Below are 12,708 nucleotides of genomic sequence, written 5' to 3'. Positions count from 1 at the left end.
AGCTGCAAATCAGGAGGTGAAAGGGAGAGAGGAACTTGGTGAAATTGAAATCACTAGGGAAACAGTACTGAGTAAATTGATGGAGTTGCGGGCTGGCAAGTCTCCGGGTTCTGATAGATTGCAAGCTAGGGTCTTAAAAGAGGTAGCTAATGAGGTAGTCAGTGCGCTGGTGTTAACTTTCCAAAATTCACTAGGTTCCGGAAATGTTCCATCAGACTGGAAAGTAGCAAATATAACCCCCTCTATTCAAGAAGGGAGGGAGGCAGAAAGCAGGAAACTATAGGCCAATTAGCTTGACGTTTGTCGTGGGCAAGATGTTAGAACTGATCACTTAGGAGGTTATAGCTGGGCGCTTAGAAGAGCTCAAGGCAATCGGAAAGAGTCAGCACGGTTTTGTGAAAAGAAAATCATGTTTAACCAATTTATTGGAGTTTTTGAAGGAGTAACATGCGCAGTGGATAAAGGGGAGCCTGTAGACATACTGTAGTTGGATTTCCAGAAGGGACTTGATAAGGTGCCACATCAAAGGTTATTACGTAATATAAAAGTGCATGGTGTAGGGGGTAACATATCAGCATGGATAGAAGATTGGCTGGCTGGCAGAAAACAGAGAGTATGCATAAATGGGTCTTTTTCGGATTGGCAGGATATGATGAATGGAGTTCCAAATGGGTCTGTGTTGGGGCCTCAACTTTTTACGATTTACATCAATGACTTAGATGAGGGAAGTGAAGACATCATAGCTAAATTTGCAGATGACACAAAGATAGGTAGGAAAGTATGTTGTGAAGAGGACATGAGGAGGTTGCAGATGGATATAGGCAGGTTGAGTGAGTGGGCAAAGATCTGGAATTTAATGTGGGAAAATGTGAAGTTGTTCACTTTGGTAGGAAGAACAAAAAAGCAGAGTATTACTTAAATGGATAACAGCTGCATAATTCTGAGGTGCAGAGGGATCTAGGTGTTCTAGTACATGAGTCACAAAAAGTTAGTATGCAGGAACAGCAAGTAATTAAGAAGGCTAATGGAATGCTATCCTTTATTATGTGAAGGATTTAATGTAAAAGTAAGGATGTTATGCTTCAGTTATACAGGGCATTGGTGAGACCGCACCTCGAATACTATGTGCAGTTTTGGTCTCCTTATTTAAGGAAGGATGTAAATGCATTGGAGGCAGTTCAAAGGAGGTTTTCTAGATTGATACCTGGAATGACTGGGTTGTCTTATGAGGAAAGGTTGGACAGACTGGGCTTGTTTCCACTGGAGTTTAGAAGAGTGAGGGGTGATTTGAGTGAGGTATACAAGATCCTGAAAGACCTTGATAAGATGGATGTTGAAAGGATGTTTCCTCTTGTGGGTGAGTCCAGAACTAGGGGGCACTGTTTTAAAATTAGGGGTCGCCCTTTTAGGACAGAGATGAGGAGAATTTTTTTCTCTCAGAGGGTTGTGCGACTTTGGAACTCTTTGCCTCAGAAGGTGATGGAAGCAGGGTCATTGAATATTTTTAAGGGGGAGATAGATAGATTCTTGTTCGGCAAGGGAATCAAAGGTTATCGGGGTTAGATGGCAATGTGGAAATCTAAACACAAGAAGATCCACCATGATCTTATTGAATGGCAGAGCAGGCTCGAGGGGCTGAATGGTCTACTCCTGTCCCCATTCCTTATGTTCTTAAGATCTGAAAATTTTAACAGTTGTTTCTGTATAACACGTATTTATTCTCATCTCAGATAGATATGTAATTAATTAGCATATCTTCTCTTGGATCATATCTAACTGCAGCTCATAAATTTTAATACCTGTATTTACTTGCACATGACTCATATTTTTCAAAGTTCTCCTAACCTGGTCACAAAATGACTCTTTTTTAACATCTTCTATGAAGCCTTGATCTTACCTTGGCATTGACATAATCAGCTAGTTCCTGATAATCCATTGTAGCTGGGTCAGAGAGGTTCTCAGTGTAGTTCTTCCCAGCAATCTGGATGATGAATTCCAACATTTGATTTGATAGCTTCTTTGTAACTTGTTCAATGTCACTGGGGGTCTGTGAAGAATCAGGAATAAATTACTAAAATGCTCGGAAACAATTCATTTTGACCTGGCCCAATTGGGCTCAACTCATTCTATTTGTCATTTAATTTCTGATATTAATAATGTCACAAAGGGGGCATTGTAAATGGAGGAAAATGGGATCTAAACATTTCTATGGTGGGGGAAGCCTGATGACATTCAAGACCCTGGGGGGAACTGGGCAACGGAGACAGTTAATGTACTGTATTTTGTTCTCTGGAACCTGGAGTTAGTCCAAGACAAGATTAAGGAATGAAAGTCCTCTCTTTCTGGTGGCTTTTTGGGTACCAATGTGAAATAGCTTTGGAGCAAACTTATTCAATTCCCAGTGAGTATAGGCCCCACAGCAAAATGTGACTTTTAAGCTGATATTAGTACTAAGAGACAGTGTCAAGGTCAATGGAAAGTAAATATTCTTGATCTTGCCAATATATAACAATATAGCTAATGACGATTCAAATGGAATATTTAATTATTGTTTTGAACAGTTTTGCACACTGTGTTAGGAACATAGGAAATAGGAGCAGGAGTAGGCCATTCGCCCCATCGGGCCTGCTCTGCCATTCAAACAAATTATGGCTGATCATCTACCTCTATGCCATTTTTTCCCCCTATCCCCATATCCCTTTATGTCATTAGTCTCCAGAAATCTATCGATTTCTATCTTGAACATACTTACTGATTGAGCTTCCACAACCCTCTGGGGTAGAGAATTCCAAAGGTTCACCAACCTCTGAATGAAGAAATTCCTCCTCATCTCAGTACTAAATGGCCTGCCCCTTATTCTGAGACTATGACCCCTGGTTTTATAATCACCAGCCAGGGGAAACATCCTAGCCACATCTACACTGTCACACTCTGTAAGAATTTTGTAAGTTTCAATGAGATCACCTCTCGCTCTTTGAAACTCCAGAAAATACAGGCCCAGTTTCCTCAATCTCTCGTCATAAGACAATCTCGCCATCCTAGCGATTAGTCTGGTGAACCTCTGTTGCACTCCCTCTATGGCAAGTGCATCTTCCTTAGATAAGGAGACAAAAGCTGTACACAATACTCTACATGCAGTCTTACCGGGGCTCCATACAATTACAGCAAGACATCTTTACTCCTGTACTCAAATCCCTCTGCAATAAAGGCCAACACATCATTTGCCTTCCTAATTGCTTGCTGCACCTGCACGCTAGCTTTTAGTGACTCATGAACAAAGACACTTTTGGACATTAACACTTCCCAACCCCTCACCATTTAAGAAATACTCCACCTTTCTGTTTTTTCTACCACAGTGGATAATTTCACACTTATTTACATTATATTCCATCTGTCGTGTTCTTACCCATTCACTTAGCCTGTCCAAATCCTCTTGATCATCCTCCTCACAACTGACACTCCCACCTAGTTTTGTGTTAGCAGTAAATTTGGAAATATTACATTTGGTTCCCACATTCAAATAATTTATATTGATTGTGAACAGCTATGGCCTAAGTACTGATCTTTGGGGTAGCCCACTAGTCATAGCCTGCCAACCTGAGATTGATGCATTTATTCCTATTCTACTTTTCCGGTTTGTTAGCCAATTCTCAATCCATAGCAGTATTTTACCCCCAATCCCATGTGCTCTAATTTTGTTTACTGGCCTCCTGTGTGGGACCTACAGAAACGTTTCCAGAATCTATAGAATTTTGAAAGATAACCACTATCTCTATAGCCACCTCCTTCAATTTCTGGCATGTTAATCATCTGGTCCAGGGGATTTTTTAACCTTCAATTCAATTAACTTTTAAGTACTACCTCTTTATTAATACTAATTTCTTTCAGTGCCTCATTTTCACAACTCCCTTGGGTTCCCTCCTATTTCTGAGAGATTTTCTGTATCTTCCTTCATGAAGACAGACACAGAGGGCGGAAGCATCCCCGATTTGCACTAAGTGCGGTAGCAGACGGGTAAAATGACTTTTTACCCGCCAGCCGGAATGGCGGCTTTTCACGCCGTTGTCCCAAACTTGCCAAATTAATTATGCATTCCTGGGATACATGTTGATTCAATGATGGGCAGGCTCAATTCACTTGCCATGCCGTCACCTCGCCACTTCATCATGCCAGGCACCACATTTAAAGTACAGTCGTGCTCAGTGCTTCCGGCCCAGGACTGCAGCAAAGAAGACATGGCCCCGAAAGGCAAGAAGACTGCAGCCCTTGAGTGCCATGGAGGCCAGCTGTGACATCCTCTACCCCGGCTCTGGCCACAGGAGGGGCAGCTACATTACCACTCCGGCATGGTAGGCAATGGCAGTGGTGATCAGTGCCAGTGTTGCACAGAAGAGATTGGCCATCCAATGCAGATAGAGGATGAATGATCTCATTCGTGCAGCTAGGGTATGGCATCTCATCACTCTAAACTCACACACTCAAGCTGATCACACATTCACTGGGATCTCACACACTGTCAGCTCAAGAGACATCACCGCCCATTCTCGCACACATACCCTCACATATCCATCTGGCCTCATCTCCTCTGGAGACTGCCTCTTCAGTCATCAACATCCTGAGGCCACTTGCACAGATCAACATGTGCTCTCACACACACCCTGGGATACCCTCCTTCCCCAGTACAGCCCTTGCCCTGCAGCTTCTTCCCTTGCCTGAGGCCACTTCTCCCCCTTCCCCCAGCAAGACCTTGCCCTGCAGCCTTTGAAAAGCCACCCACGTATGGCTGAACTGGTAGGTAGAGACCTACCCATGAACCCCCCTAAAAGTGATGTGATGCTGCCTGTGAAGCCTGACGCTGATTACTAAGAGTGCTGCCCGAAGCAAGGTAGGCAAACAAACCTTGAAGTCCCGAGTGAAGTGCAGCCTGCCAAGTGCAAGCCTTATATGTGCTGTTGAGAAACACATTGGCGTGTTTTCCTGCCGACGTGGGCAGACGATCCTGCAGGGGAGGATGGGTCCGGCGGGCTGGCCTTATCATGATATGCTGATAATATTACAATGAGATTACCAAGGTCCAATGGTGGGGAATGTGGCCTGCCATTAGTGGGTGCAGCAGACAATCGAAAACTGGTTTCACAACATCATGAAACCGAATTTTGGCCTTTTCGCCATATTGTCCGCACACGCCACCAAACACGTAAGATGCGGGCATGGAAAATCACGGTCAAAGTCATTGTTTAGTTTTTCTGCCATTTCTCTATTCTCCAACATGAGTTCTCCTGCTGCTGCCTGTAATGTAACCATATTTGTCCTTGCCAATCTTTTCCTTTTCACATACCTAAAGAAGCTTTTACGGTCTGTCATTACGTGCTAGATGGCATTTATATTCTCTTTTCCCTTTCTCTATCAGTTTCTTAGTCATCCTTTGCCAAATTCTAAATTGCTCCTAATCCTTGGGTTTACCACTTTTTCTGATAACCTTATAAGCCATTTCCTTTGATCTATTGTAATATTTAACTTCCTATGTTAGCCACGGTTGATTCGCCTTTCCTGCTGGGTTTTTGTGTCTTATTATTTGTTGTAGGCCATATAATACTTCTTTAAATACTAGCTATTGCCTATCATCAAATCTTTTAATGTATTTTCCCAATCCACCACATCCAATTGCCCCTCATACCTTCATAATTTCCTTTGTTCAGGTTTAGGACCTTACTTTCAGGATGAACTATGTCACTTTCAAACTTACTATAAAACTCCATCATATTGTGATCACTATTTCCATTGGCTCCTTTACAGCAAGGTTATTAATTAGGACTTTCTCATTGCAAAATACTAAATCTAAAATAGCCTGATCCCAGTCAACGTACTGCTCCAGGAACCCATCTCGTACAAACTCCAGGAATTCATCTTCCACAGCATTAGTGTTAATTAGGTTTACCCAGTCTACATGTAAATTGAAGTCGTCCATTATTACTGTATTACCCATGTTACATTCAGCTCTAATTATACTGTGATTTATACCATGCCCAACATTACCACTACTGTTTGGTGGCCTGTAAACAACTCCTATCAATGTTTGCTGCCCCTTACTGTTCCTTAGCTTCACCCAAACTGATTCTACATCGTGATCCTTCGATCTAAGATCCTCTCTTAGTAATGTACTGTTCAACTGTTGAAGGCATTTCATTTGCAACTTAATCTCAGACTTATTCCACACCAGGAGCTTTTTGAAAAAAAAAACTCCATATAAGCTTCCAAATTAACATTATTTTAAACACTTTAAAAGCAGCCTACAACCTCCATCCCACTGAAACTCAGCTGATGGTAAAAGTTGGAATTTACAAAATCAAAGGTCAGGGATAGGTTAGCCTTCTATTTTGCTCCACCTGCCTCTCCCCACTTTTTTCAACAGTATAAAACCCATCACATTTCTACCTCCCTCCAGTTCCGAAGAAGTCATATTCGACTCGAAACGTTGACTCTGTTTCTCTCTCCACAGTTGCTGCCAGACCTGAGTTTTTCCAGCATTTTCTGTTTTTATTTCAGATTCCCAGCATCCGCAGTATTTTGCTTTAATTGTAGTTACTCAATGCCCTTGACTAGCATTAGTTCCCTGAAATTACCAGTTTACTCTCCCAGCCATTCAAATTTCATAGGTATAAATAAGCAATAATACTTGTGGTGGTGGTGTGTTACAGTTCACTCAGGGAGTCCGCCTTGCTGTGGCAATATGTACTTTTACATGTGTGTTCTAGGCTGGAGCTATGAATAGTGATGGTAGAGGCTCCAACTTCTTCTCCATCACATGGCTGACCAGGAATCTCTCCCACTCTTAACATCTGCCATTGGCGTGTGTTGGAAGGAATTGCAGCTTGATACTCAACCTGTTTGGCCACTTCACAGATGCACCTTTCTTGACCATCAAGTTCGGAGGTTGGTCTCGAACCCAGAAGCTTCTGGCTTAGAGAAAGGCATGTTACCCACTGCATCGCAAAATCTCCATATTAATGCTTGCACATGTGTATCTTTCCACTCAACTGCAGATAAGCTGCACTGAAAAACAAGAGGAATTCTGGGGCCCTTATAAAATCCTTTGCTCTACGTGTGCTGTCTCATTTCAGCTGATTTTTGAAACCCTTATTTAAATAATGAATCTTATTGATATAGCATTTTCAGTGTCTGACAATGTCAGAAAGCTTCACAAACACTGACAGTTAACTTTGAATTTAAATGGCACCAGTGGCTGTGGTGGGATTTGAACCCATGTGCCCCAGAGCATGAGTCTTTAGATTACCAGTCCAGTGACATTACCATTACACCACTTGACCAGTAACCAGTCATGAGTACAGTTAACTTTGACCCTGCCATCCTCCCACAATATGTTAATGGCTAATTACTGATGTGAATTCAACTCCCTCACCCCACCATGTCTCCCATACTCCATCAATCTTTGTCATGACTACTCGGAATTAAATGAAGATATTCAAAAATTTGAAAAAAGAATGGACTGAGCTAGATGAAAGGGTGCTTATGATGTCTTTGTAACTACATATCTGAAACATATTCAAACATTATGCTGGTCATTGCTATGAAGAAAAAACTTTAAATAGTGGCTCGGGATCTTTTGCTGCACAGCACTGTTATTAAATACTGAGAAACGAGGTCCAGCTGCAGCTGACCTTTCTGCTTTGGAAGGCCCATTACAGGAAAGCTTGTTCCCTGGCCAGGCTCTGATGATGATGCATCTCAAACTAGGGGAGGCTCCATCTCTACGATTACAGTCAGACTGTATCCTTAATCCTTAATCGAAGAGGAGAGGTTAATGAGGATGTGAGATGTGGATTTTTAAAATGTTAACGGGGAAGAGATTGCATTTTTCCCATCAGAATGGTTAGTTAAAAAGGACATGTAAAAATCAGTGCTCAAGCAGCCCATCATAAATCCTTTGTCCAAAATGTAACTACCTCCAAATCCAATTAAAACTTCATCCAATGACTCACATAATTCTTAATTATAGTAATTATGGTTTTATTTAGTGTGCAATGTACCTTTAAGAATAATATGTAAGGAAGGTCACAAGATCCGTAGTAACCAATAGGAGAATAGTGCGGGCTACCTCAGCAGTCAGTGTAGAGATAGTTCTGCTGAAGGGTCATGAGGACTCGAAACGTCGACTCTTTTCTTCTCCGCCGATGCTGCCAGACCTGCTGAGTTTTTCCAGGTAATTCTGTTTTTGTTTTGGATTTCCAGCATCCGCAGTAGTTTTTTGTTTTTATTAGTGTAGAGATAGAGTTGCAGTTGAAAGCACATGTGTAGTTGCTGCTGATTGTGTTGTAAATAAACTTAATGTTTCCACCCAAGAAGTGTCTGCAGATCAACTCTATCATTAACAGCACAACTCGGCCACCCTACAACATTAATGCATGCCACAGAATCTTAAAAACAACAAAACAGAAAATAAGGAATGTGAACTCATTTTGATCAAAACTCTTTGGAAAAGAAGATTGACCAGGAATCCTGAATACAGAATTGTAAGCAAGTTATTAGCACAGGAAAAATTAACATTTAATTATTAATATTTGGAAATTTAAAAAAAGAGCAAAAACATATTGAATCTTGAGTTGATAATCTCAAAGATTGTTGTTCAATAATTACATTTTGTTGGACAAGGATAATGTAAGAAAACAGCCAAATACCACAGAAGTTTAAATTAAAACTATTATTTTTGATCCTTGCTATTTACAGATTTTCATTATTATTCTATTAGCTAACACTATAAACCAGAATAGTTTCAAGGCTTTTAATCAGCTCCTTTCTCCATGTTACAGGGGGTTGCTACAATGCTGGTTGATCAACCTTCACATCAGCTATCATTTTTGGATTTGGTACACATTTTCTTATTATCAATACCCTTCCTGCTGCTAATGCCCCTGGTATATTTGAGTTGGGAACAAGCACTGATATTTGCAGGCTTGCCTCCACCAGTGGCTGGGTTCTTCTGTGGTCAACAAGTCTTGGAGTGGGACTTGAACCTAAGGCCTTCTAGCTTAAAGGGACAAGCACTACCAACTGCACCACTAAACTTTTGGATGAACACTGGGGTAAAATTGAATCACACCTGAAAACAGGCCTGGGAATCATGATATTCAATTAACCTGTAGCTTTTCATTCCAATCAATGATTTACATGATTGTGGTGTGCAGCCAATGCTAAACACGCACTTGAGTGGCTGCATGCATGAGCAGGGGGAGCAAATAGGCTAGCACAAGTTCAAACCAGCATTTTGACCAGAGCTGGAAATCATTTTAAGAGTGAGTTTGACCTGTCAAATGCACATTAATGGCACAATGTGGCAGACAGCAAGCTGGAAAGTTCTCTGACACTGTACAGAAGGCCATGTTCACGAGGTGGACAGGAGGAGGGAGATCCATTTACCACAGGGGATCAGCAGGCCACCCAGACAGTGATGGTGAAGGCAATGAGAGCGGATAGCCATTGTAGTCAAAGCCAGCAGTGTAGCCCTGAAGACCTGGATGCAAGATGACCTCACACGAGTGATCAAGGTCAGTGAGTGCATCTTCAAATAACATATCCTTGTTAATTGTATATTATTTATGTTTAATTGAATGCAAGTGGTGCACATTAACTGGTGATTCACTTGAATCCCTACAAATGGACAGAGGCAGAGCGTGTAGTTGTTGGGTTCCGAGGTATATGTTTGCAATAAGTAACTCTGTAAATAAATATAAAAGTGTGCAAAGATTGGCTCAAGTTCTTTACTTCACCAACTGTGTTGCCCTGCCATGACCTCAGCAGATCACCTTCAGGCGTCATGTTTAAACCGCACCTGTGTACAGCCTTCTCAATGTGTTCATCCTAGGACTGCTCCAGAAGAGAGATAGCCCCAAAGGCAAGAAACATTCTGCCCCCAAGTTCAGTGAAGCCTCACTGAGCCGCCTTCTCGATGCCATGGAGAACCGCCAGGAGGTGCTCTACACCTGTGATGGCTGAACGAGGTCCACAAACCTCTCAACTGCAGCTTGGGATGTGGTGGCCTCGGTGGTGACCACCAACACTGCACAAAAGAGGTCAGCCATCCAGTGCAGAAAGCGCATGAATGAACTCATCCGTTCCACCATAATAAGTCAAACCAGGTCATCAGTCTCAACTCACACAATCACAAGCCCATCAGATATTTGCAGGGTGACACTCCACATGGATCTCTCACTCACTGCCAGCTCAAGGGACATCACCACTCACTCTCTCACGCACAGCTTCACGTCTCCATCTGGGCTCATGTCCTGCATAGCTCATGTCCTCATCCCATGAATGGCTCCATTCACCACCCACACAAGGCAGACATCCTTATCCTCTGCCTTGGCATGTGTCCTGCTCACACTCTCTCCATCTGTCTGTATGCAGGACAAGCTCGTCCACAATAGGAGGGAGAGGTCCCAGACCAGTGGTGGCATGGCCGAGATAAATCCCTCACTCCCTTTGAGAAGCAGGCTATTGAGCTAGCCCCTCATCTCAAACCCTGAGGACACCTTGGATGAGGATGTTGAACAGACTCGTGGAGAAGACCTGTCACAATGCTCACCCTCACCATCCACCAGCACAGATAAACACACCTCGGTGGGACTTAGTTCTAGAGCAGGCTCGCGGTCACAAATTGGTGAGCACAGCACAGAATCTGGTCCACAGCAGGCGGAGGCAGTGTAAGGCATTTTGATATTTTGTGTATTTCTGTCATTGCTGTAAGGCCTTTTTTTGTTTCTTATTACTCTGTATTCTTTATGCTTGTGTTAAAACGTAACCAGTTGTGAGGTAGACCCACGCCCTGTGTTCAAAACCAGGTGGTAGGGACATGGAGTGCAGAGGACATCGGACAAAGGGAGAAGATTTCTGAATGAAGACATCAACTCTGAGGCTTATATGGATGAACGCACACACACAGACGCAGACATGTCAGGTCATGCCACTGGGGCGGTGACTAACCAGCAGACACCCCGATTACAGAGACTGACCTAGACGATGGCCTCTCGGGTAAAGCCTTTCTTCCTGCTTACCAAGATACAGAAATCACATCCATTGCTGACAGGTACCTGGAGACAGCCTCTGCTAAGAACAGGAAATGACCACGTGCAGGTTGTCCTTGCATAGCCAGTTTGCGATTGATAATCCAGTCTCGGTTTAAGACATTACCAGACGTGCCGAGAGACCACGGTCAGAAAGAGGTATAAAGCCACGGCTCCCAAAGACATTGCAGCTACAGCCAAGAAGTGAGACTAGGTCAGTTATGGGAAGATGTGTGGAAGAATTTGTTCAGTGGTCCGACCACCTGGGAACGAGCTCCTGCATGCGGGTCTTACCAAGCAACTGGTTCTGTAAGTATATAGTATTGCTTAGTGAGTTAATAAATTTTTTCTACATAAAGTGGAGATTGTATCCATAGTTTGTTTCGTGTCATCGATACCAAAGTATGCGCTGAGGACCTTAGAGGGTAGTGACATCTCCTGTTTAAGAGTCTTGCAGCAGGGACATCCAAGTTCAACGGCACTCAGGAGGACTGCTGGAGGCCAGGATTCTGCTGAGTCCTAGTCAGATGATGAGCCTTGGACTCGGTCCCAACTCAGTTGGTGGAGCTGCAGCGACAGTCAGGGGAATATCAGGAAGGGTTGTCAGCTGCATTCCATAGATTGCAACATACGATGGAGGAGTCCGTCCACATTCAGTATGAAGTTATAGCTCTGGCATTCCAGTGCACCGAAGTCAACACTGATAGTATGGGGGCTGCCATGGAGAGACCATAGCACCTCTGCTGCTTCAGGAGTTGCACTTCTTCACTGTGGGCTTTGGTGGCATCTAACAGTGGCTACATGAGAGGGCGCCCAGGGCACCTCAACCTCATCCAATGGCCCATTCTTCCCTCGGGCACCCATTGGGATGAGGACCAGCAGCTGGACCCCCTGGGACCATCCGCCCAGGTGACTCTGGGAGTGTCCAGCCGATTCCACTTCCCACTTTCTGTGGCGCCATCACCAGCTAAACAGGCCGAGGAGGGTGCACCTGCCCCACAGCAGGAGACCCAAAGTAGGCCAGGCCCTGCAGGTCTCAGCCCTCCAGAGGATAATAGGGTGTAGCAGTCAGCAGGCTGCCTCCACCTCCACTGTGGATGTCAGGGATGCTCCAAGACATAGCAGTAGGGTTAGGAAGAGACGGAAATATTAGGAATACAAAGGTGGCATGGGTGTTCACCACATGTAGATACTTCTCACCGCTGTAAATAGAAAGGTACCCATTTCACATCTCCTCTTGTGTATGCCTCCACTTAATGCTGAGCCGTGTTGTAGTCAATCAGGTGTAACACTTAGGTTCCTCCCTCCACTTATCGCAGATGTTGATATCATTTGCCTCTGTTCGATGTCGTGTGCGTCCATCTCACCACAAAGTGTGTCTGTTCTCAGCTCATTTCTGACATCATTGATGCCTCATCCTCATTGTAAAGTGTTCTTGTGGTAGGCACCTTGTTCACATGTTTTGCTGGGTCATGTCATCTTCATTCTTGGCTATGTAAGATTGAGGTTGAGGTGTTCACCTGACTCCTCTGCATTCCTGAAAGGTGAAGGTGTAGTGTAGATGGATAGATATCGAATCACCTGAAGAAGGGGAATAGTTCCTGGAGCTCCATGTACTCTCTGTCATCTG

The 12,708-nt window shown here is 43.5% G+C and overlaps 1 protein-coding gene across 1 annotated transcript in view; it reads right to left on the bottom strand.

Moving 5' to 3' along the window:
* The window catches only part of LOC144691888 (interphotoreceptor matrix proteoglycan 2-like), an 84,485-nt gene that overhangs the window by 51,601 nt on the left and 20,176 nt on the right, over window positions 1–12,708 (bottom strand). Inside the window, exon 7 of the mRNA XM_078560463.1 lies at window positions 1,898–2,047. Coding sequence (XP_078416589.1) covers window positions 1,898–2,047 — 150 coding nt within the window. The remainder of the gene's footprint in view (window positions 1–1,897; window positions 2,048–12,708) is intronic.

The sequence above is a fragment of the Cetorhinus maximus genome, chromosome 16 (genome assembly GCF_964194155.1).
Source record: "Cetorhinus maximus chromosome 16, sCetMax3.hap1.1, whole genome shotgun sequence".
Taxonomy (NCBI): Eukaryota; Metazoa; Chordata; class Chondrichthyes; order Lamniformes; family Cetorhinidae; genus Cetorhinus; species Cetorhinus maximus.
This window is presented reverse-complemented; position numbering and strand designations above follow the sequence as displayed.